General features: G+C 41.0%; 3 protein-coding genes across 7 annotated transcripts; 2 read left to right on the top strand and 1 right to left on the bottom strand.

Moving 5' to 3' along the window:
• The first annotated feature begins 1,283 nt into the window (after nt 1–1,283).
• On the top strand, nt 1,284–4,050 carry s100s (S100 calcium binding protein S). 2 transcript variants are annotated; one of them, XM_079367527.1, is made up of 4 exons: nt 1,284–1,380; nt 2,576–2,622; nt 2,988–3,141; nt 3,321–4,050. In XM_079367527.1, the coding sequence occupies exons 2-4, from the start codon at nt 2,609–2,611 to the stop codon at nt 3,510–3,512; spliced, it is 360 nt and encodes a 119-aa protein (XP_079223653.1). In that variant the 5' UTR covers nt 1,284–1,380; nt 2,576–2,608; the 3' UTR covers nt 3,513–4,050. The 2 variants fall into 2 exon arrangements, with proteins under 2 accessions (XP_079223653.1, XP_079223654.1); XM_079367528.1 differs by lacking the exon at nt 2,576–2,622 and having other exon boundaries at nt 1,293–1,380.
• Nucleotides 4,051–9,700: 5,650 nt separating this feature from the next.
• On the bottom strand, nt 9,701–20,344 carry LOC306839437 (SH2 domain-containing adapter protein E-like). Of its 2 annotated transcripts, XM_079368163.1 has the most exons (8): nt 19,995–20,344; nt 18,652–18,716; nt 16,777–17,222; nt 13,515–13,641; nt 11,661–11,897; nt 10,943–11,183; nt 10,581–10,700; nt 9,701–9,946 (listed from the first exon to the last, which is right to left on the bottom strand). In XM_079368163.1, the coding sequence occupies exons 1-8, from the start codon at nt 20,039–20,041 to the stop codon at nt 9,763–9,765; spliced, it is 1,467 nt and encodes a 488-aa protein (XP_079224289.1). In that variant the 5' UTR covers nt 20,042–20,344; the 3' UTR covers nt 9,701–9,762. The 2 variants fall into 2 exon arrangements, with proteins under 2 accessions (XP_079224289.1, XP_079224290.1); XM_079368164.1 differs by lacking the exons at nt 18,652–18,716; nt 19,995–20,344 and having other exon boundaries at nt 16,777–17,754.
• On the top strand, nt 18,665–23,915 carry pygo2 (pygopus homolog 2). 3 transcript variants are annotated; one of them, XM_079368161.1, is made up of 4 exons: nt 18,665–18,894; nt 19,666–19,729; nt 20,352–20,404; nt 20,564–23,915. In XM_079368161.1, the coding sequence occupies exons 2-4, from the start codon at nt 19,678–19,680 to the stop codon at nt 22,226–22,228; spliced, it is 1,770 nt and encodes a 589-aa protein (XP_079224287.1). In that variant the 5' UTR covers nt 18,665–18,894; nt 19,666–19,677; the 3' UTR covers nt 22,229–23,915. The 3 variants fall into 3 exon arrangements, with proteins under 3 accessions (XP_079224287.1, XP_079224288.1, XP_079224286.1); XM_079368162.1 differs by lacking the exon at nt 19,666–19,729; XM_079368160.1 differs by having other exon boundaries at nt 18,665–19,729.
• The last annotated feature ends 549 nt before the right edge of the window (nt 23,916–24,464 follow it).

Genomic DNA, 24,464 nt, shown 5'->3' with positions numbered 1-24,464 from the left:
AGTAGCAAAATGGGCAAGACAAATAAACCTGAGTCATGTGGTCACCCTGCCTCACTGCAACACTCCCATTGCAAATACTCTCTCATTTACACTCACTCTGCTCTGCCTCCATTGCACGCTGTTTCCTGCATGCTTTTTTACTAACTCACGTATAGCTTTTTAGACTGTATTATTATTTGTTTGTTTTTTAAATCAATCCTCTTATAGAAAACATTTTCTTACCATGGTACTTTCTGTCAATAATAGAAACATATCACACATTTGCACCATCTACAGCCAAATGCCTGTTGAACACAGGCCTCAGGCGCTTACATCTTGTATATACTGGCAAGATTGATTCAATATTTGCTATTTCCTATAGGTCATGCATGTTTTGTGCATGTGTTCTCTCTTAGCTTGCAACACATCATTATAAAACACAGCATTGTAAGAAGAAAATGGACAAAGTTTAATTTACTCTACAAACATAACTCACCTGCGCTCACACCAGATTGAGAGTGAACAAACCTGGGGTTAAACATTATCTGAAAATTCATAAATCTCTGCTAATGCTTCCTATTAATCTATTTGGAATGGCAGATGGGAAGAACTGTGAGAAGGGTTTTTTTGTACTAGGTTGAACTGTCTGCACAATTTTGTAATGGTCCCAAAGTGTAAACCCCACCCAACTTTAACCCTGTGTAGATTAAAAACATGTCGGAACGAAAGCAGCAGATTTGCAGCCGGGAGTGTTCGCGGCCACACAATACGTCTCATTCATTCTGTGACACAGTTGATGAAAACAAAGCCTGTATCCATAAATTCTCTTAGTTGAAATTGTACATACAAGTGTATGGATGGGTTTAAAAGGCCCATAATGTTTGGGATTATGGGACCATTCCAGGATCCAGTGTGGGCGTCACTTTGTGTGGATGTTCTTTTGTTTATTTCCTGCCAAGTACAACAGTAGAGGGTGTGTGTGGGGTTTATCAGTTGGACTCATTCCAGTCTACTATGTCCAATTGTGCTATGTTCAATTTCATATGTTATGCTGTATCATTTTGCTTATTCTAACATGTTTAAAGGCTATTCATGAATAAAAACTGTGACATTTACATATGTTTTACTTTGTGTGGCTTTGTGTTTGTATTTGTGTTAGAGAGATGATGGGGGGCCACCTGTTGAGAGAGTGAGATGAAGGAAGGATGTAGAAACTGAAGCAGAGACTATGCAAGTGGGTAAAGGAGTTGGGTGGCGTTGGAGGAGGAGGAGGAGGAGGAGGAGGAGGAGAGGGGCAAGGGATATTTAAGCCACTGGTGAACTCTCTCCCCATCCATCTCTGCCTTGGCTCAGTCCCCTGCACCTGTTCAGAGACAAAGGAGGCCCTCCATCAGCACTCAGGTAAGACGGACGGACAGCTTCCTCTGCTGTACTTTCTCCTCTGTATCTGATGCAGGTTAAAGTAAAGCAAGTAGAAGTGTTTTATCAAGGTTTAAACTAAATTAGATAGCAGTTGAATCGAGGGCAAAAAGAGTCTTGGTTGCAGGAAAACAGAAAACAATATGTGAGTCATTTCAACTTTTAATTTATTTCGAAAGATAAGGTTTACTTCTTGGTTAGTTCAATCTTAAGACAAAAACATGAAATGAATTGTTTAAATAAAGTAAAGCAAAGCCGTCTGTATAAATGCCAAAATGTATTACTTTAGAACAAAATGTAGGACATATGGGAATAACAAATATGAGCATGCCATGGACTTATAGAAAGTAAATGTATTCAATGATAGAAAACTTTAATCAAGCCTTGAAAGTCACTGGTTTCCATCATTTCAAGTTATGACAAGATATACAAAAAGGAGCACAACTATTGCCACTGATCACCCTTTTGTGCTCAAATGTTGTATCCCCATACACCACTTGATGTACTACAGTTTGTTCCAACATTAATCTGACATAGAGCATATACATTATTACCATACTCGATATAGTGTTACTGACAGCATTTTGGTCTCCATGGTTCCCTTTTGTAATGTGTCAGGCCATGAGACAGATGACCCCTATAGATTTTCCAGTTAGCCAGTTCGGTGTCCACTCACTTACTCTTTTGTCTCCACTGCCTGCAACACTGACCTCTCTGACAATGACAATGCTGCGCAGCATGATGAGAGGCAATAAGCGTTGACATGAGTGTCTCTGTCTCCTTTTGTACGAGCTGATAGGTAATAAATCATGCACAGGGGTAGACTGACTGATTGTGTCCTGTATGTTGTGTTCTATGAGTTAGACTGTAAAAAAAAAAGCACAGGTAGATACATAATTTGAATGTGGTATGAATGTTGGCACCTCAAATTGCTCAATCCCTTTATTTCATGGGTATTTTGTTTTGGGTGTCCAGATTGGATGATAAGGTCGCTCAACAACATTTTTGACACTGAAGCCATTTAACTGATTACACTGTGCTAATTGCTTAATGGATTATCAAGTTGGCTTTCCAGAATGATAACACAACGTGGACAATTGAAAATAAATAACTTTTCTTGCATTTTTCTAATTCTGCATCATTGATAGTGACTTATTTGTATCTGTTGTGTGCACAGTCTCTCCACGAGTCCAGCACAAGAAGCTCCAAGATGCCGGACACAATGTGTGTAAGATTGTTCGAAAAGCTTTCCAAAAAGCTCTCCTCCATCTTTCCATCCCAAAACTCCGAAATGTAAAACCCAGTAAGGTCACACACACACAGTGGCCATGGTAATAACCAAATTAGGGTCAGTAATAGCCTCTCCGTGTGACACACGCAGTGCGTTATTCAACCCCTCAGTGCAGAAATGGGAAAACCTCTCTGCTTTTGTTTCTTTCCACCCATCTGTCCAACTATCTGCCTGTCAAACTGTCACTTTGTCTTGGAGGTGGCTTCAACCTATGCTTGCTATGTGGCCGCACATGCAGCTGGGGCTGGAGCGGGCATATTGCAGCAGAGTCTGACCTTTTGACCTTGTACTTTTTCAGCATGTCCAAGGAGCCCAGTTCCAACCTGGAGAGTGCCATGCAGATGCTCATAAAGACCTTCCACAAGTACTCTGGGAAGGAGGGCGATAAGTATACGCTGAGCAGAGGAGAGCTAAAGGAGCTGCTACTAGAGGAGCTTGGGACTTACTTAGGGGTAAGAGAAGGATGCAAATGATGTGATTGTACACTAAATACAAAACACAGAAGTGAAGGAATGTGCTCACATACTTAGACGCACAAGTTCAGACAGGCTTGTGCAGGGATGTACGTCGGCGCACACGTAACAGAGCACACATTCTTAACGCTCTCTCTCTTTGTGCCCTCCATTGACAGACCTCCAAGGATAATGAAGCAGTCGAGAAGGTGATGAACGACTTGGACGCCAACAACGACGGGGAGGTGGACTTTACCGAGTTCATCATCCTGATGGGTGCCCTCACTGTCGCCTGCAACGACTTCTTCCTGGAGTTCAAAACAGACGAGAAACCAAAAGACGAATGCAACTCAGCGGAGAAGAAAAATTGAATCAGTGCAGGAGAGACAGGAAAGAGGGGGTGGAAAAAAGGGAAAAGCAGAGGAGGAGGAAGGGGAAAAGAACTGTAAATCAGGAGAGATAGAGGAAAGAGTTTTGCCTTATGCAATTTGTAAACACTAAAACTACACATGAGGGGAGCGGCCAAGCAGATAGTTTGTGGGTTCTTGGAAAACGAGGCGTTCAGAGGGAGTAACTTAAGTGTTTGTCATACCACAGATCTTACAGAGCTAGCTAGCTAGAACAGGGTATATTAAAATTTCTTTTAACTCAAATATAGCAGATTGGACATTTTAGAATAAGGCACTGAAAGAAACAAAAGTCAGATTTCCGCAGGAAATTCACTGGGATGTTGAAGGTTTTCTTGCACACAAATCATTTGTGAAACTATATTAAGTTACAGATCATCATATTGTATGTATTCAGTGTTTAACATTAGAATATGATTTCCCCTTTCTTGTGCCTGTTTTGTAATCCTATTAGGTAATAACCTTTGCATTCCTAAAAATATTAAACATAGCATTTAACCAACTTTGAATGTTTCGTGTTTGGTTTCATATACTTAAAGATCCTTCATGCTGCTCAAGCATTTGTCCACATGTCGGACATGAATCACTGCACCTGGAAATCAAGTTGAATGGTGAAGAGAGAAACAATGTCAGCAAACCGTGTGAGAGTGTGTGTGTGTGTGTGTGTGTGTGTGTGTGTGTTTGTGTGAGTATGTGTGTATGTGTGTATTGGGGATTCCCACAGAGTAAACTGCTCCAGCTCACACATCCTGCCAACAATATCCTGCAAGTCTTGTTCCACTAGATATAAACTGACCCAGATGTTTGACTTGGATCTGCATGCAAAAAAACTTCTTCAAAAGAGAGAAAGAGAGAGAGAGGAGAGGAAGATGGAGGGGGGGAAAGAGAAAGTAAGGGTGTGAGGGAAGATAAAGGGTGTTTTTGTATGTGCATGTGTATGTTGTGAATAAAGGAAAGACTTCATAGGCACGGGGAGTGAATCCAATTTATGGAGAACATTAGCCAAGTATGTAAGTTGGAAAGCGATAGTATAATCACACAGGAATGTATGACTTTTTGTGTCAGTATGCAAACTTTGTGTCCCTCGGTGTCTCAAACACACAGACACACACACATATCTGTAAATCGACACAACTTATTCCACCTCATTGAATTTTACAGCTTCTTGTCACTTTTATAATATGAACTAGGACAAAATGCTGAGCAGCTCATAGATTCTCTCCTTTCTTTACCCTGGGGTAATTGTCCTTCAAAACTGATGAGCGCATTTGCCTTTATTTTGTACCTTTGGCCACAAGTAATGAAATGATTCCAGGTCAGCCAGTGTTTATGGGCGTGGTTCCTACAGTATATGCTTTCATTCCTCAGTCATGCTGTTTGCTCTCCACACGCTTCTGATTGGACAGTTTGAATATTTCAGCCGAAAGCGCCCTGCTTGCAAAGGTAAACAATTCGAAACAAAATAGTGTCCATGATGACATAAAACCTGTTGTAGCCTGAAGGGAAACAAATAACTTTTTTCCGGCTGTTGACTTCTGTTACCTTTCTCACTTCAAAGAACCGATAAGACTGCTGCAAGACAGAAGAAAGAAAGACTTACAGAAATATACTGTCAACAAGCAGCAACACTTTGAGCTTTGAAAGCCCATATTTTGCTAGGTTCAGCTGTATAATGTTATTAAAGTATAATATACTAAAAGCACACATTTTGCATGAGTTGTAGAATTCTAATACATTTTCAATACAAGTATGTCAATGATGCATTTTCATTGATTCGTGATTATTATGACATAGTTGAACTTTTGTCATTCCTTCCCTGAACTTGATTGATTTTCTATAGCTGGGATGGCTAAATGCTAAAATTAGGCTATGTATTGATTGTTTTACACATTAAAAGGGAATCCACTTCCTAGCTAATCAAAGATAATAGTGTCTGAATGGCTTTCCAACTTTTCTTTTTTTAAGTTTTACAAAAAATAATATATAAAAGGTTCAATTTCTTGCTTTTACATTACTGTTTTTTAAGTATTTGAATGCTATCATCAGTTGTTGTCTGATGTTAGCTAATAGATTAGCCTGTTGTTTTATCTTGACATATGGCTCAGAGTGTCTCTATTTCCCTCTCCATTGACTTTTTAGTTGCTGATCAACCAAGAACCAATTTCCCTTGTTTTTCACTATTTATTTATTAATTTCCAGTTGCTGATCTATTGAGAGGTGGTGATAGGACTAGGTTTTATGAGATCTACTAGGCTATTTGCAAACTAGCTTCAATCACACTGGGACAATTAATAGCTCCGGGACAACCTGCGAACAGTATCTAAAACTACTCCTGACCTTACCAGGTGAGCTGATTCAAACTAAAAGGCAGGAGTCTCTGTTGATGGATCGCACATGGCAGGTGCTGATTCTCTGTGTGCGCAAAGGAGATGAGCAACACAAAGCCGGCCGTGTCACTGGCACCCACCCTGAAGAAGCTGATAAGGAACACTTCGGTTACCAACAGATCAGGTCAAGCGACACCAAGATGTCAAGCCACCATGTCGATCAGACAGAGTCAGGCAATGATCACGCCAATCTGCCATGCAAGCCTGAGAGGGGGTTAGCAATTGCATGAGAGTAGAGTGGCATACATGTGGGAAAGAAGATGAGATTATTTATTCAAGTACACAGTAGCAGAGGTGGCTCCAGGTCTATATTGTGTGATGATTAATTCCTTTCCAGGTGAAGCTGGATCGCTCTTGGGGAGAATTTGAGAAGGCCTGTTTTCCTCAGGTTCATGAAATCCATCTTGACAGAAGACCGCAGGGAGACCTTATGGCCGCAGCTCAATGCCAGAGAGAAGACAGGAGACATATGAATTACAAGGGCCTGGCACTCTTAATTCATAAAGATCATGCTTTGATACACCAGGCAGTGATGGATAGCAACTAATCACATTTCCACAAATACTGCTCTTAATACCGTTTTGAGTTACTTTGACTTTACATGAGTAATTTAATCCTACTTTATACAGTCATTTAACACAGGCTTTAAAAAACAGATGAAAGCCCTGAGTGTACATGAATCCAAACATTTTATATACATTGGTTTACATAGATGAGTTATTTTCTGTTGTTTCTCATATAACCAGTGTTGCGATGGCAAAAAAAAAAAAATGCAAAAATAGGTTTGACTTACCTTATTAGTTAGGGCCAAGGCAGCATGACATGTTATCGTCGGGCCTCTTAAAGTGACCAGCCATGAGGGCTCCCATTATCACGAGAAAACAAGCTATGTTATTGCGAGAGATAATAAGATAAAGTAAAGTAATAAGTTAAGATTTCAAGAAAATAACAGGAGTTAATTCCTCCCTATGGGGAAATTGAGTTAATAGAATGTATGAGTGCATGTCCGCTTAGTGCTTTCCTTGATACTGCACAAAACAAAGAAAGATAAATAAAAATTCAACAATGAGAATTTGCTTTTTGTTTTAGAACATTATACTTATCACGTCTCATGACCGTAAAGAGGTGCCTGACCCTGGACGAAACTACTGAATATTTATTGAAATGAAAACAATACTAAAATTGAAACTTACTAACGTGCAAAAGCTTGCAGCAAACAGTTAGCCTATACATGAGCTTACGCAACATAAGACAGGCCTGAAAGCTGTGTCTGGTTTTAGAGTAACGAAACCCAACCTGTGGGTTACTTGCCTTCATAAATTAAACCTCAAACTCTTCTTGGCACCAAACAATGCGAGTGTCCTCCACCAGGGTCAAGGACAAAACCGGTGACAGACAGATATCAGCCTCAGATACAGTAACAGCGACTAAGTGAGGGAAGTAAAGGAGAGGGCGTAAGAAAAGGAGAGACACAGACAGAGATGGTGTCAAATGCTCTTTTTTTATCCTTCACCCTTGACATGGGACTCCTTGTCTGTTTTAATGCTGCATTTAGCTCAGATCTACACATTGCAAAGGCTTGGGTGCTCCCTGCATGTTTATCAGATGTTTGTCCTCAACATGATCCTCCACTTAAAACCTAATCTCTCCACCAGAACCTTTCCTCCTTACCTTTTCACCCTCTCGGCTAGCACAAAAAGTTGGCTGTCTTACAACAAGAAGGTCGGGTTCATCTCCAGCTCCTTCACACACATGTAGAAATGTCCTTGGACAAGACACTGAGCCCTAAATAGCGCCTGCTGTTGTGCCAACAGCCTGTGAAATGAATGTTTGATTGTATAGTATTGATGTGTAATTGGGCACCTTACGTAGCAGCCTGTGCCATAAGCGTGTGAATGTGGTGTGAAGGAGTGAATGTGTCATGTAAACCTACTTGAGTTCTCAGAAGACTATAAAAGTGCTATGAGCATCCAAGTTCATCAATTCACCATCACAATCAATAATCAAACTTACTATACCCCGCTCAAAAACACACACCAAACTGCTGCAAACCCAATCAAGCTCTTAGTTTAAAGATTCATTATGCTCAAATATGCCCTCATTCAGTCATGCCAGGATGTGTGAATAGGCTGCTTCCTCTGGGATGATGAGACAGTTTGAAGCTTTGATCATTCACATTTCAGAGCGAACATCACTGACAAAAACACCCGCACATTTTCTGTTTTTGTTGATTTATTATGATCAGAGAGAAGCTCAAAGAGGATCTCCAGCATTGAGATTCAGGACCTTTTATTTTAATCTGTTTTACAATGTTTCAACAGCAGGAATTCACATATCAAAGGTGAACAAATGTAAAGCAGGTGTGTTTCCGCAAGGTATCTGCCAAAAACTACAACCTAACATCCCTTAAATCTGTGAAGAAAAGTAGGAGTGGCAGAGCTCCAAAAATATATAAGAAAAAAAAATCTTGTTTTCACCATAATTTATTGTCATCCTGATCGCTAACAGGCTGTGTTGCAATGATTCTAGAAGATCTCTTGTTTAAGAGTGCATGTCTCATATGTTTGGGACTTCTTAGCACCAGGCGTAACATTAGACTCTGAAGGAGCACAGCATTACATTTTCTTAACAGGGGATATAAATGAACAATATTTGAATACAAATAGTTAATCAGAAATGTTTGTATATTTTGTCATTACACTTACACTTATACCTGTGAATAAAGCTTCATACGAGACATCTTTCTACAATGTTTTTTCAGCACAGATACCAATAATTTTCACGTTTATTTCACACCTATTAGCCAAAATGAGTCGCATGTTTGCCAGAAAACTACAGATGAACAAAAGTCTCAGTTCTTATCATTAGGATCCCTAACTCTTGTAAATCCATGTTTTCTTAAGCACATTGCATCATGATGAGTCATTCGCTCTTCACAGTGCAGATAATAGAGTACTAACAACTCCCTCATTCACAGTACAACAGAGGAAATCCTCAAGGGGACAGCGGTTACAGGCAACTAACAAGTTTAAGAGCATAAATAAGAAAATCGCTGCAAGCATGAAAATAAAGAGAAGGTCTTTGTTCATATTTGAGTTCAGAGGAATGATATCCTCTGTGGACAGAGTTTTTTTAATCAACTTTCAATTTAAAGGAAACAAGGACATTCTTTGGGTTCAGCACATTGGTGCAGTGTACCAGCACATCCACCAGGGGGAGAAGGAGAGCTACAAGAGTTTGCTTCCACAGACTTAAGGACTTGCTACTTCAGTTTCACCTAGAATATCTGAAATATTACATGCAGCTTCTGACTGAGCAACAATCGAGAAACATCCAAACCAAGGAGGAAAGGGGTCTTTGAATCGAAAAAAAAAAAGATGCTGAAAACAAAGAAAAGTGGGCTCACTCACTGCATGGCTGCAACATGCCAGAAAATTCTTTTCTTTGCTTTGAGCTTCTGACTGAGCCATTTTGGATAATTAAAATATCACATCCATCTGGCTATGCGTCAGGTTTAATCATTAATAGACAGACTTGGCTGTGCTGTGCGTCCCTCTTGTTCACATGTAAAAGAGCAGCTTAGATGATTTGCATCCACTGCACATCAAAGGGAAATAAAGACAGGAGAAGAAGACATCCGGGGCTTCTAAACTCAGACAGAGCTGCAAACTAAAATTAAAAAAAAGATTAGAAAACTAATACATTAATAGGGTCAGCCAAGTTTTACAGTGAGACTTTCTGAAAATGTAGGTGCAGTAGAGTACACATTGTCCATGTAGGTCCCCGGAGGTGCTTGATTTGTATACCTAAGCTGGGCTGGGGTGGAGTCAGTGTACACGAGGCACTGGGTGCAGCAGGGTCATGTGCTCGGCACCATTGAAAGGCAGACGTTGGGTGCAGTAGTGGTGCACTACCTCTGGGATGCTGGGAAACACACAGCTGCTCTGGTCCAGGGTGTAGCCGTTCTCTTTGGTCTGAGCGACGATGATGTGAACACAGCCTTGGCTCGTCCTGAGTCACACAGAGGAGAGATATTGGTCTGATTAGAGTTACTATTATGAGAAACGGGGCAGAGTTTCTTTTTTTTTTTTAAAGTTACAAATAAATCACTTCCCTTACTTTGCATAATTACATTTTTAACATATTGTTTCCACCATATAAGCATTGTATTAATAAATGTTCATTTTAAAGGAAGGAAAAAACATTCTTAATTCCGCATTTTTCTTGAAAAGCCTAAAATTGTGTGCTCCTTGTTCAAAGTGACAATGTACATCTTTTAAAATGAGTCTATATGATATAAATTCATTTTCACAAAGGGATAAAGAGATTCCTATAAAAGCCTTTAACAAACATAAACAACAGGAGGAAACAGTCTGATTTAAGTAGAATTATTCTTCTTCTAAGTAAAGTAAGTTTAAAGGTTTGATATTAAAATATTGTGAATGCAGAAAATACAGTTGATAATTATCAGCACGTCCATTAAAAAGTTATTATTTTTTAGGAATATTCCACCAAACTTGTAATTGTTGAAAGTTGAAGCTGGGTCAAATATAATGTAATTTTTTTCAGACTGTACAGCTTATAATCAACAATTTATATTTCATCCCTTGGGACACAACTTGCCGCACTTCCATGTTACACTCACTTGAGGGCGATGGAGTACTTGCTGTTGTCCGACTCGCTGTTCCTGACCAGGAAGCTGGCCTCTTTGCAGGACTGCAGCTGAGACTCCGCCTCCTGGCGAGTCACACAGCCGTGGTACCAGCTGAGACAAAGGGTGGGATTACTTTTCATCTGCTATTGATCAAGTCCTGAGCCCCTTTTATATAAAACCCTTTGTTAATGAGTAATACTAACTATTCCACAGTTAGGGTGAGTACGGGAATAAGAAACATATGCAGACACATTCTGGCATATTAATACTATTTATAGGTTGAGTATCAAAGTTTTATGTATACAAATCCCATTGTTTAATCCTATCTTTTTTTACTCTTTCTGCCTCCTCACCTCTGTTTTTCGATGGGCAGGGAGGGGTCAACAAAGCAAACCTCTGTTTCCAGGTTGGCGGCAGGGGAGCTGGATGGTGACAGGGTTGGAGGAGAGGAGCGCAGGATCTTCTGAGTCCAGCTTTTCTGCCTCAGATGCTGATTCTGCTGCTGTGGCTGAGCTGCCGGATGTTGAGGCTTCCTGTTGAGTGTTGGGTGAGGTGTGTCATCTTTAGTTGGTCGTTCAGGACTGTCAAACTGTGCTGGGGGAAAGAGAATGACGAGAGAAGATATGTAGTTATGCAAAGAAAAAAAGCCTCTCTATGCCTGAGTATGAAGTGAGTGCAGAAGCCTCCAGTAAGTCTAAAATAAGAAGACAGCAGTTTGATGATTCATGCATGATGTTATCAGTATGCTGTTGGTCTATGCAGCGTATAAAATATACATGCTAAAGCAGGCCGGAGTTGTTTTTTGAAACAAATATTTTTCATATTGATCCGAGGCAGAAAGAGGCAGGGTTGGAGCTATGTTATGTAAATGGTAGTGGTTAATAGTTTAGCTAAACGGGGACAGTGTAACATAAGTGATGTATTTTTATTATTTTCCTTTAAAAGCAAATGAAATTCAGTCAAGCTGTTCACATAATCTAAACATTTCCCACCTACCCTTGATTCAAAAATTGGGGAAATGCTCGTTTTCAGGTTTCACTGTGTGACTTTTGACATGGTGTGCTGATGTACCTGACAGCGTTCTAACAATCTGCTCCTTCTTCCACTCCCAGGGCAACTCATACTCAGCAGATGGACGAGGATCCAGCTCAGGCCGCGTGACTCCTGTCTTGTCTCCTTCACCGCTCCCCTCATATGGGATGTCATATATCTGTAAGGGTGCAGGCTGGCCTTCCTCCACTGTTCCTTCACTCTCCTCCATCAGCACACACACCTTCAGCAGGTCCTTGGACCCCCGACGTCTGATCTCTTGAAGTTTAACAAAAAGAAGAATTGAATATTATGATCTCTGCAAAGAGATACAGATAAGACCATTGATTTTTTTCTTCTTACAAAAAGTGGACATGCCCTACATCCAACACAACTATTCCAACTACCAAGGTGAATGAACAGTGAAAGGCCAGGTCAAACTTTATTTAACAAATTAGTTGGATGTGTTTTGGCTATAATTCATTAATAAAGTTGATCTTCATACTATAAGTGTTGTCGAGCTTTTTGACCTCCACCAGCAGGGGGTGACTGGCTGAAAAATCAAGTTAGATTGTGTTGAAGTCAATGACAAAATTGACTTCTCACTTGATTATTACCATTGTACACATTGTCCTTACCAGGTCCAGTGGTCTCCGTCACTTCTTTTCAGTTTTTTTTCCAATACAGAATGATGAAAAATGTATAATAATGGTCCCATTTTGAGTAAGAAAATGAAATGATGGGCATGAGACTTACCATTTTTGAAAGAAGTTAACAAAACTGTAATGGTGTCATATTTGCTGCTGCTGCATGTTTTTGCCTTACAATAGTTCAGTATTAAATGTGTGCACACAAATAGGAGTGATTCGGGTCAAAAGAATTACTTAAAGGGATTTGTTTACAAACTGAGTGCCCAAAATGTATTCTTATTCATTTTTGTAAAGTGGGTAAGTAACTTGACGATTTGTTACTTATTTGCTGCTTTAATGGGTTTTTTTTAAGAATAATAGTCACATATATCTTGTAATATATTTGTATGTGGGGCCTATGGCTGCTAATTGTTTGTCGGACTCGCTCTTAACTGTGCTACTGCCTTTCTTTCCCAGGACGATGTTGAAAAAGGATTTTTATGTTGTCCTCATTAAATAAAATCTAATTGGTCTGTTCACCAAGGTATTCCCCCCAATAAACAGTTTCCTTCTCTTAACTGATGTCAACTGCTATATATAGTGTTAATAATAAAGCGGCCTCATTCTCTTACATCCTCACTTATTGAGTCGAGCTGACATCAGACTTGCTCACTTCCTTGGTATGATTTAAGCCTCATAAATTGACTCAGTCATATCATCACATCCTCTGTAGACTTCTCTGAGGAAGCCTGGAAGTAGCATCGGGCACTGATTGAAGCCAAATCTACGAGAGAGAACTGCAATAAACCATGTACACAGTCACAGCAGGCTATTGTGTAACTCGTTTGGTTGAAACAATGGACTGAAGGAAGGAAAGGTCAGGAGAGCATGTGATTGGTTGAAGGACCACCAGTCTTCCTCGATCCTGGGAAGATTTGATGAATGGCCAGACAGGTCCATATAGGGGGTTACACGGGAGAGGAGGAGGGCAGTAAGGGTCAACTTCCTTTTTAGAGAATAGCACCAGGAAACACAGACAGGAAAGAGGAAGCAGGAGCAGGAAACTGCACCCATTGTCCGAACACAACACGGTTGCTCCAGCGCAGGGAGCACTACGGGAGCAAATTCTCAATCTTACAGCTTGGACAGGGAGGCTGAAATGAGAATCCTGTCTTACTGTGAGGTCAAATATAGGGGTAAAGATTCAGCAATCAGGGGCTATAAATCAGAGAACAAGGGAAGCGATAGTTTATTTATGAAGGCTTACCTGTGATCATCTGCTGGGCATCATAAGGCTCCATGTAACCATCGTTCTCACCAACCCTCTCTGCTTCCCTTTGCTCTCTGGTCTTCTGAGCATCAAAGGGATCTGCGTAATCTTCAAGGATGATCAACTGGAAAAAGCAGAGAATCATTAAGCAGATACTTAAAAAGATTGCAAGTATAAAAAACACCAAGTGAAAGAAGAAACTGGAGGATGACAGACAACTGTGTTTAAAGTCCAGCTTTTACCATACTTAGTTTTGCCATTTTACTTTATCAGAGCTAAAAGTTGAAGCGCTGTTGTCATTATGTCCTGCTGTTGTCCAGTTTTAAATTGTATTTAAATGGGTAACCTAACAAATCTTGGAGAAAGCTGGGCTACACGCTCTAAACCAGGGGCTCTCAAACTTTTTTAGAGCATGGACCTCTTTCAGATGAGACATTTTTCATAAATGTATACTTTTCAAATAATTCATTTTAGAAACTTTGAGAAATGTTGGCTCCAAGGTGTTTTTTTATATTGAGGTTTTTTTTTAAACTTTAATCGCTGTGACTATGAAGTGACAAACGTGTCAAGATCATGTCCGAATTGGCACAAAACTAAAGTGAGTGGGTGTATTGGTCAAAATAGCTGATTTTATTGGTGCAAGTCCCAGTTTGTGGTGCAAGTCACAATTTTTTTGTAAATTATTCCGCAGACTCCCAAGCTATGGTCCGCAGACCCCCACTTTGAGAACCACTCCTCTAAACAACATGCTGGGGAACGCCTTAGCTCAGTTTGCTAATAGTTTGTAGTTCAAGCTTACTGTTTGGTAGTATTTCACAATACAAGTAACAAGCGAACAGTAAAGAAAGCTAGGAATAAGTTGAAGCTAATCTTTTCTGTTATCTAGTGGTTGAATTCAGCCAATTTGTTAAACAAATAATAGGCCTACCATTAAATGGTACATCAAGCAATAAAACTAACAAGTGAACCAAGATTAAAACTAGTAACAGATTTAATTTAAGCTATTAAACTGCTTTAATTCATTCTTACATTCAGATTCAATTTTAAAACAAATAGGCCTAATGGTCTACTGTTTAATAGTATTACAGAACTGAATTTGCTATAGTTAGGCGAGCTTGACTTTTGTCTCATCGATGTAGTTAACCAATTCCCACCTACTTTACAAGCTGAACACATCAAATTAAACACATTTCCGGCAAATGGTATTTTAGCATTTAAGAGTTTAAAACTGAAAATGTGTTAAACTCTTCATTAAGACTGTAAAAAGTTTTCTATGCATATGTGTTTATGGGGATGATTTGTTAAGCCATAACATCTAAGTATTACACATCATACCCAATGTGTTTTTTCCATGACAACTCAGTTGCCTATTTAACATTATTGTATTGTAATTTATTATAATAAGAAAACAATTAGTTGTCCATGGTAACAAGTGAAGAAATACCCAAAAGTTGTAATAAATGTTGGTGTTGGTTTTGGTCAACTTCTCTACAGGAAACCTGTTTCTACATCTTGATCGTGGAAGCACTTTGGTAGTTAAAACCTTCCGCTTCTCTGTCAACAACCTGTATTCTACTTCACCAGTCATGCCCAACTCTCTTGTCATCTTATCAGTGCTGTCTAAGTTGTTGTATGCTTTACAAGCTGCTAGCCAAGAGACAATGGCATGGGTCGTAAAATGAAGCTGTTCCTCTTTAATCACTTCCAGTTGTGTCCCCTTGCCAAAGAAATGTTAGCGCTAGTTGTTTGGAGAAAAAGAGGCTTAAAAAGCTGAAACACAAAGTATGGTAAACTTCAGCTGTTGGTTTAGAGAGGTAAAGAGGAACAAACACACACATAATAGAAAGAATGAAGGTGCATAAATATTACGCAAAAGTCCATCAATCAAAACTTGTGACTGCGCAAGCACGAGTAACAGATCAAAAAAGGGGTTTACCCAGACTGAAATATAAAACTCACATTTTATTCTACCTTTCTACCTCAGCTTTCACTATCCCTGACTTCTCAGTCTATCTACCTCTTTTATGTAAAGCCAAGCTGGAGGGGACTTGAGTTAGCACCTAGGTGTCAAGTAACACAATGCTTTTTACAACATGATAGCCTTCCCCAGATCACCAGGGGCCTGAATGTAGAGAAAGGATGGATGAGGGGGGTGAGAGAAAAGGAATACTGAGCAGGACAGGAAGGTAAGGCCTCACATCTGACTGCAGCTTTTGTATTAGGCAGGGAAGGTGGGTGTGAGGACGAGAGGGGGAGAGGAAGAGAGAGAGATACAGACTGTAAGGAGTGGACACAATGGGTGTATTGGAGACAAAGGGGAAGAAGTAAATAAAACATTTATCTCATTTTTCAGTGCTTGGACTGGGTCATTGACTCTTAATTTTCAACAATTTGATGACACGCATGTTGTTTTTTGCTTGTGTATGCTAGAATACGAAAAGTTGTATCAGATTCAATTTTGTCCAATTTCACATCCTAACACTGACAATCAGTCAGAAGATGTTTACTTAAGTTAAAGTTAAATTGCTATGTATAAAGAGCACAATTCAGAAGCAACAAATGGCACTTAAAGTGTCAAAAGTTTAATTTTTCATTCAGTATGATTACCATCCTAATCAGATATAATAACTAGTGGAGGAAGAAAAGTTAAGATATATTTTTTAAAAGAGCTAAAGAAGTGAACAATCTAAAGATATTAAATTACAGGTAAAAGCCATGCTCTTAAATCTAAGTAAAGTAAGAGTATACAAATATAATCACAGTGTATTCAGTTGTTGTTGTTTTAAAAAAAAAAAAAAAAACCTTTTTATTACAATGGTGGCCCATATCAGAATGATAAATATTGTATTATGTCATTATTGTACTTATACATAATTGTATCAGTAAGCATGCAGCTGGTACAATATTTATTTCTGAAATAGCCTTCTTCACTGTGACAACAAATAGAAAGGCCATATTTTCACATGTCTAATATTTAACTAAATGCAGACTGTTTATGAAATCCACTTTTGAACTGTCCCTTATATGGGCACATAATAGCTATATACTATATAAGGTTTTAAGATAAGTCTAAAAAATACAAGATAAAATATGACCAATTGAGGGAATCTGAAATTAAATAATTTCAGTATGAATCTTAAGATTTAAACTCGAAATGCTTAAAAATGTAAATGACAAGAAACACAATAGGGGGGAAACGAAATGTAATTTTAAAATAGTAAATGCTCCAAGTGAATGGGCTCTGGCGATGGTTACTCACAGTTTCTGTCTTGCCCTGCAGTGGTTTCTCTGTTTCAGGTACTTGGTTGGTGACGGTGCTACTGTTGAAGTTTGGGCTTTTGTCCTGTTTGTCCACCCTGATCAGCCGGTTGATGTAAGAGTTGGCAGATGGTGAACTCTTCAGAGGTCGGTGCTGCTGCTCCTCAAACACTGGCTCCGCTTTGGAGTTTTTACGACTCTTCCCAGATAACAGGTTTTCCCAAACTTTTCCATCTTTCACCGGGGAGCTAATAGCGTTTCTACTTAACTCTATCGCAGAGTTTTTTCGGTTTCTCCCGGACAGGAGAGACCCCACTCCTCCTCCACCTCCTCCGCCTGTGCTGTCGGAAGAGGAGTTCTTACGATGGCCCGTTTTGGAGCCTGTTGTTTTGGTACCAATGCTCGCCACCAGCCCGGTTTTGTTGGCTTTGGATTGTGAGCCTGATTCTGAAAGTGATCGGATCCTGTCAGTACCATTTTTTAAGTTGATGGGGAACTCTTTGAACCACTTTGCCATTATAACAACTAAGCTAGAAACCAATAAACTTCCCCGCCTGTTCAACACCTTTTAGTGCCATGCACCAGCAGGGCCCCAGAGACGCACCTTTACAAATCACAGCCTCTAACAAAAGACTTCCGCTGCTTTATTCTAAGCCAACAGGATCTCCACACCTCAATTTCAAGCCTAGAAAACTATATTGTTCTACTCTTACAGCTTCAAGCAAAGAATACGTTTGTTAATAAAAACGTACAGGCTGCATGCCCTATTGGCAAGAAAAAATAAAAGCCTACTTTATCCCATTTGTACCTTTTTTACACCTGTGTCTTCCTTTACTCACAATAAAAGTTTATTCCATTTGAATGAACAGATGTCTTTGGAGTGGGAATACCCGAAAGAAGGCAAAGTTCTTCTTGCTTCTGATTTGTGGTTCCATTCCCAGAGTGGCTAATCAGGTCCTTTACAGCCTGCTCCTGTCGCAATGAGGCTCCTGACTGCGCTTGGCGTTTGGGGTGGGGGGGTGGGGGTCTGAAGTGAAGAGGGGGCAGGCAGGATCTGGTGGGCGGCGATAAGCTTTTAACTGTGGACATCATGGTAGAATACTAGGAATACTATTTTGGAAGTCCGTTAAAGCGGAAAAATATTCCCAGGTAACCCACTGATGAATGTTCTTGGGCCATTAGGGACAAGTGTTGTAAACTAGCCTTTGCTAAAACACTATGATGCATACATTAAATGACTGTTCAAGTGTATCTAGGTTTTTGTATCTGTCGCTATTTAAATACAACTTCAAATAAATAAAAATAATGTTAAATCCAACTCTAGATTTATCTGCAGGCATACTATACAAAATACAGCCTAAATACATTAATCAAAAAGGCTACTGAGGGGAAAAAAAGGCAGACAGGCTCCCTTATGCTGTCATATCAATTATTAATATTATTATTATAATGTTTCAATAAGTCACCACAAACATCTGCATATAAACTATTCTTCTCCCATTCAAGTGGAAATTTACCCAGATGGCGTCTCAAATTGAATTTGACAGCCTTAATAATATTTTGATGTTGGACGTTAATTCTTTATTAATCTTTCTGTCACTTAATAACGTGCTTAATTGGCTGTCTAATTAATGTCCGGTCCTTCTTTAATTGCACTGCTTTGCGTTGGGAAGAAATGGTCCGTTCTTAGCTGTTCCACAACATACGCCACCGGAGGGGTCGAGACCATCTACACATTTAAATTAATAACGTTTACAACGGTTTCCTGTTATATTTAAACGACAATATAGAATAGTTTTATGTATAGTATTCATTGAGAATTGTTTTGAAAAAAATAATTCAAGAATTACATCTCTTATTAATTAGGTGTACTTACCATCGTCCCCTACTTTTGCGAGGAGATGGAACCTTCCGTGGTGCGCGAGCCTCCTGTTTGTCCCTCTTTGTCCGGTGGCGATAGAAGGCCACGATAATTATGGCAGCAAAAAAAAAATTTGCGTTTATGAATGAATTATAGCTTAATGGTGGATCAACAAGCATACACCGAGTGAGGACGGGGGTTTTTGCTGACAATGACACACCAGAGAGTTTCATTTTAAAAAGGACAACGAAAGAAAGGGTACAGTTTGTTTTCCAAGACAGTCTGCAAGATGGCAATGCTAACGTTAGCTAGTCAGCTAATGTTAGCATAGTAAACAACCATTTTTCCAAAACATGATTGATTGCTTAATCTTATTCTTGATACGTAAAACCAAGTGCACCTTTTTTTACAAATGAATGTAGACGTATAACTAATACATTCGGGTAATTTTTCCGGTGTTGGAGCTACTGGGTGAGATATCAATGCCGCTAGCAAGCCACATTGAGTAACGTGGCTAGCTAGTAAGCTGAGGGAGTAACTAGCTTGCCATAGCTAGCTGGTTTGTTGTTGTTTTTTTTGTTTTTGCCACACATCTGTAAGTGATCATTTAGGAGAGGGAGGTGGGCTGCTCTGTTACTTGCTTGTCCTGGTTCCTCATACCAGGTAGCAAGCAACCAGTGTTATCCAGCTTGTAGTAAAAAACTGCCTTGCAACAGTACTTAAGTTTGTGCTCAAGAACCGTGAACCCCAAAATTTACCTGACGCTTATTTGGTGACCAAATCCCGGCGTGACAGACACCGTGGCGATAACATTTGTGCAGCTGGAAATTAGTTTCCAGAGACCTGGGCCAGCTTTATAATCAAATCAAGTCGTCTTAACGTGGTAGATGATATTTTAATGATAACATATTTAACGATTTTGAAATGACCTGAAGGCCACCTATACTTGGCTCATTAGCCCAAGACGTCGTCATTTTTTTAACTTTTTTTTTCTTGCACATGAACGGTGATATGCCACTTCACCGACAGTCTTATTAGCTAATGGCTGCCGAATCGGGGAGACTACTGGCGGGACCAGGAAAACGAAACAAAGGTAGGAATTGATTTCACCCATCTCCCCAAATCAGAACCGGATTCATCCATTACTGCGCTGCAATGGGCTGCACTGGTGCTGTAAATCCCTTCTCGCACTCCCCCCATATGTAAACTTCACGACTGTCTACGGTGGTGGCTGTTTCTCACAGAGAGTGGATCCGTGAGAGAGGTTCATGTCTTATCTTGCTATCAGTGTACCTTCAGCCTCGTTTCCTCCGTTCTCATGTCTTCGTCTTTTTTCCTGTCTCCCTCATCGACCTTACCTTTTCTGCCTCTTGTTTGCGGCCTCTCTCCCTCTCGCCTGGGTCATTTTGGTCTGCCTGGGTCATTTACGATTCTAGGCTTCATAACCTTGGTGATGATAACGCCTGGATGTTCAGCATCTTGTCCTCATGCCAGTCTATGTCCCATCATTGAATCCATCCCAACTGTTGGACTTGACGTAGAGGCCCTCGGTCTAAAGCTGCTCCACTCTGTCACTAAGGGGTATTGGCCAATCCAAATGTGATGCTGCACCTGATTGGTGGTGGACTAATAGCATGAAGCAAAGAGACGTGTTGATGTGGCTAATAATTCATTTTCCTCTATGAACCCATTCCCTCCTTATTTTACTTTTTCAGCTTCCCAGATGAAGAGTCCCGAGAAGAAGAAGGCCAGGAAATCCACCACTCAGGTTACCTTTCAGATATCCAATTCCTCTGTGTGATTTAAAAAAAAAAAAAAAAAAGTTTTCTCAGTGTGCAAAAAAACACATAAATTGACTATTTAAATTGTGTTTATTTTGAAAAAGCAATTTTAAAAGAAGATTTTGCTTTCAATTTTCATTTTTTAGGCGGCTGGGTTTTCCCACCTCACAGAGTTTGCACCTCCTCCGACACCAATGGTGGACCACCTGGTGGCTTCCAATCCTTTTGATGATGACTTTGGACCCCCATCCCGACCCAGTGGTGCAGGCGGACCAGGCAGTGCTCCATTTCTCCCCAGTCCGGGTGCAGGTGGTGGAGGCGGTTATGGAGGTGGAGGTAGAATGGGCGGCGGCATGGGCTTCATGGGAGGCCCAGGAGGACCAGGCGGTGGCCAGCCTGGAAGGCGGCCTCCATTCGGCCCACCATCCAACGCTGGACCTCACCATCAGTTAGGTTTTGGAGGCATCCCTGGCTTTGGAGGTGGTGTTGGGGGAGGAGGAGGCGGGGGAGGGGGAGGTGGGGGCTTTCCTCCTGGTGGGCCATCCCAGTTCAATATGCCACCAAACTTCAGTCCACCCATGCATGGCGGCCCAGGTTTCAACCCCATGTTGTCCCCGGGAGCTATGGGAGGTCCCGGTGGAGGGGGGGCACCTCACCCCCGCTTTGGCATGCCACCACAGCAGCAGCATGGTCAGGGTGGACACCCATTCAACAGCCCCCCTTTACCTGGTGGTGTAGGTCCAAGAGGGCCCCCGCATGGTCCACTGCCTCCCATGGGAGGAGGCATGGGTCCTGGGATGAACATGATGGGGGGCATGGGCGGCCCAGGAAGCAACATGGTGGGAGGATTGCCAGGTATGCCCCCGCAAGGGCAGTTCCCTCCATCACAGGATGGTCCTTACCCTGGCCCGAGCCCACCAGGACCGGGCAATGAGGATGGAAAGAACTTTGGTGGAGGAGGGGGACCACCTGGGCCTCAGCAGCAGCAGCAGCAGCAACAGATTAACCTAAATCCCAATGGCCCCCCTCCTAATAACACCACTCCTGGTCCTCCTGCTAACTCTGGCCCCTCGCAGCCAGGGGGAGGGTTCCCTGGCCACCCTGACGTCCAGCAGCCCAATGCTAACACACCCGGTCAGCCACCCTCAGCACCACCCCAGCCTAATCCCAATTCTTCTCCTACTGGGCCCCTTAATGGTTCAGGGCAACCCCAGCATCCTCCACCCAATCAGCTACAAGCCCCCAATAATACAAACACCCCCAACTCAAACAACTCAAACCAGCAACAGCAGCAACAATCCACTCCACCTAACTCTGCCCCTGGTTCCACCCCTTACAACCAGCAGAACAACACTCCTGGTACTGGTGGTCCACTCTCAAACCCGGCCTCCAATTCAGGTCAGAACAACATGACCAACAACAACGGGGGCAACACTCCTGGCAGCAACCCCAACCCACCCTCCAACTCAACTTCAACCCCAAACACCCAGTCCCCTCTACCCCCTGGCCCAGCAGCTCCCTCGACCGGCCCTGGTTCTGGCCCTGGAAAACTTGGTGGCCCTGGGATGGTCTTCCCTTGCGGCCTCTGCATGGCAGAGGTGCACGACGATCAGGACGCCATCCTATGTGAGGCATCGTGCCAGCGCTGGTTCCATAGGGACTGCACAGGTCTGACGGAGCCGGCGTACGGGCTGCTAACTCGAGAGAGTGCTGCCGTTTGGGCCTGTGACTTCTGCATCAAGACCAAGGACATACAGGCCGTGTTTGTGCGCCAGGCATTAGGCCAGTTAGTGGCAGCTAATGAAAGTTGAGGAGTGGGCAACAAGGGACAAGGGAGCGTCATGGAGGTGCAAAGAATGAGGACAGACAGAGACACTCTTTCCTCTGATTTAATTGAATGACTTGTGTGTCATGTCAGCTACTTGCCCATCTTTCTCTTAACTAGCCCTTTACTTGTTCACTACAACGAGAAACGTGCTCATTGATATTCATGCTTATACATAGCACTTTTGAGTGGCTAGAGGCAAATGATTTTCCTACCCCTTCCCCTAGAGGTGTCAAATCTTAATGAATGTTAACTTCACAATCCTTCAGACATGGAGCCTGCCAACCAGCAAAGCACTGACACCAACACACTACCTCACACACTTTGTGACTGACTGGCACGGAGGCTCCCGCACTGACTTGACTGTGATTGTCTCGTCCCGCTCCTTCACCACGTAGACAAGACGCTTTTTCAAACAAACACAGACACACCTACACGTAGACCAAGAGTGTCATGTCAAATCTTCCCCCAATGTTTATCACTACAGTGACTAAAATCCTCACAATTTATTGTGTTTTGAGGCTTTAATCAAATCAGAAACTGTACAAAATACTTTGTCAAAATACGTCAAGAGTGCCTGAAAGTCTGAGAGAAACGTGGGATTAATTCATGAATATATCCCAAGTTTCATTTGCCATTAAAATGCTCCATTTAAGCATTGCCCTGGCACATTATTAGCCTTTAAATTCAAGCAAATGAAAAACGGTAAAATCACATCAGCATAGTAACACAAGTATGTAATGTGGAAATACATTTTAAGTTATTTTCCAAGTCCTACATACATATACAAACATGCAGATGAAAACTCCGTTACCAGCTAATTCTTGTATCTGTAATTTTGTTAAAAGTGCTTATTAATCCAAAGGAGACCCAGGCTAATATTTCATTCAATCCTTGCAAAATGAGGACTTTACGAATCAAAGTAATTGTAAATATTCAGACAAAACATTTGTCTGGAGCTACTCATTAGATGTGAACATGCCCGAGAGTTGACCAATGAACAAAATAAGTTGAACTTGTGTGTCTTGGTTGTGTACAGTAAGACGTTATGGTTTTTATACAGTACATTTGAGTCAACCATTTCTTTTTATCTCTGCAGTACACACAAATTGTGAACTCTTTGCTTTTGGATGGTGTTGGCTTAGCAAGTAGTGACATGTCATATCAGATGTGCATAGTCCTTTTTTTTTTAATTATTTTTATTTTTTAAAGAAAAGAGGGGAGGGTTGCATGTGAATCAATGCAGTAACTGTCTGATCTGTTTGTTTATATTCTGGCCTCTGAGCTTTAAGAGGCCTTGAGATAGACCAAATAACTTAAGAGTGGAAACAACTTTTTCACATCTCTGTCATGGTATAAGGTGTTTATAAATGTCCTTCATTCTCCTATTTCTTTATTCAATGTCCAGGTTGCCTTTCTGTTCCTTGCTCCCTCTACTGTTCTCTCTTTTTTTTCTTTTTTGTACCGGTATTTGTGCTGTGCTCTTGCTCTGCTCTAGTGCCTCCCGGTGGAGCCTGGAAGAACCAGTGAGCCCTGAATGGGGGGGAAGGGAAAGGTACTGAACTCTGAAGTAAAGAGGTTTTTTTGTACTTGTCCATGTCTGTTTATATTCCCATTTTTTGATTTGTTTGCTATTTGTTGTATTAAAATAAGGGTTGAAAAACCTGATTAAATGGATAATGTTATTTCTTGATCAGTATGCTGAAGTAAGCTCAGAATATCTTCACTAATTTCCCTGTATCATCAGTGACTTCTTGTTGTTGCTATTTTCAGTTTTTTATAAAATGAATCTGACGAGGATCGGAAATCTCTGATCAGTTACGCATTTTGAAAGATTTAATTTTGGTAAATATCAGTTTCCCTAATGGTTTATTTGTTAGGATCCCCATTAGCTGTACCGAAAAGCTCAGCTATTCTTCCTGGAGTCCTCAGAAAAACATTTGGTGTTTCTTCATCTTTCTGTTGACTTGAAAGTCTGTAAATTCTCTGTTACATCTTCCTATAAGGAATCGGCTACTAGTTACAAGTGAAATGGAGGAATACACCTCAAATGGTGTAATTATGTTTATTATAGTATACTGTAGTAATTAGCTTATCAGAAGTAACTAAAGGATTGTTATTTTTGGTTTGAATGGGACTCGTAAGGAAACTCCTCTGATAAAAATGCTGTTCCACTTAACACAGGCCAAAGTTTGCCTTTGTTTTGCAAGCAACCAAAATAA

Source organism: Symphodus melops, assembly GCF_947650265.1.
Source record: "Symphodus melops genome assembly, chromosome: 18".
Taxonomy (NCBI): Eukaryota; Metazoa; Chordata; class Actinopteri; order Labriformes; family Labridae; genus Symphodus; species Symphodus melops.
The sequence above is the reverse complement of the archived record's forward strand: the minus strand, read 5'-3'. Positions and strand labels throughout refer to the sequence as shown.

Coding starts and splice junctions, on each gene's coding strand:
- s100s (XM_079367527.1), top strand. Junction 3,142..3,320: donor AGCTTGGGACTTACTTAGGG/GTAAGAGAAGGA, acceptor CTCCATTGACAG/ACCTCCAAGGATAATGAAGC.
- pygo2 (XM_079368161.1), top strand. CDS start 19,678: ATGGCTGCCGAATCGGGGAGACTACTGGCGGGACCAGGAAAACGAAAC. Junction 19,730..20,351: donor ACCAGGAAAACGAAACAAAG/GTAGGAATTGAT, acceptor TTACTTTTTCAG/CTTCCCAGATGAAGAGTCCC. Junction 20,405..20,563: donor CCAGGAAATCCACCACTCAG/GTTACCTTTCAG, acceptor TTCATTTTTTAG/GCGGCTGGGTTTTCCCACCT.
- LOC306839437 (XM_079368163.1), bottom strand. CDS start 20,041: ATGACCCAGGCGAGAGGGAGAGAGGCCGCAAACAAGAGGCAGAAAAG. Junction 13,642..16,776: donor TGCAGGGCAAGACAGAAACT/GTGAGTAACCAT, acceptor TGCTTTTTCCAG/TTGATCATCCTTGAAGATTA. Junction 10,701..10,942: donor CTGCCCATCGAAAAACAGAG/GTGAGGAGGCAG, acceptor CCTTTGTCTCAG/CTGGTACCACGGCTGTGTGA.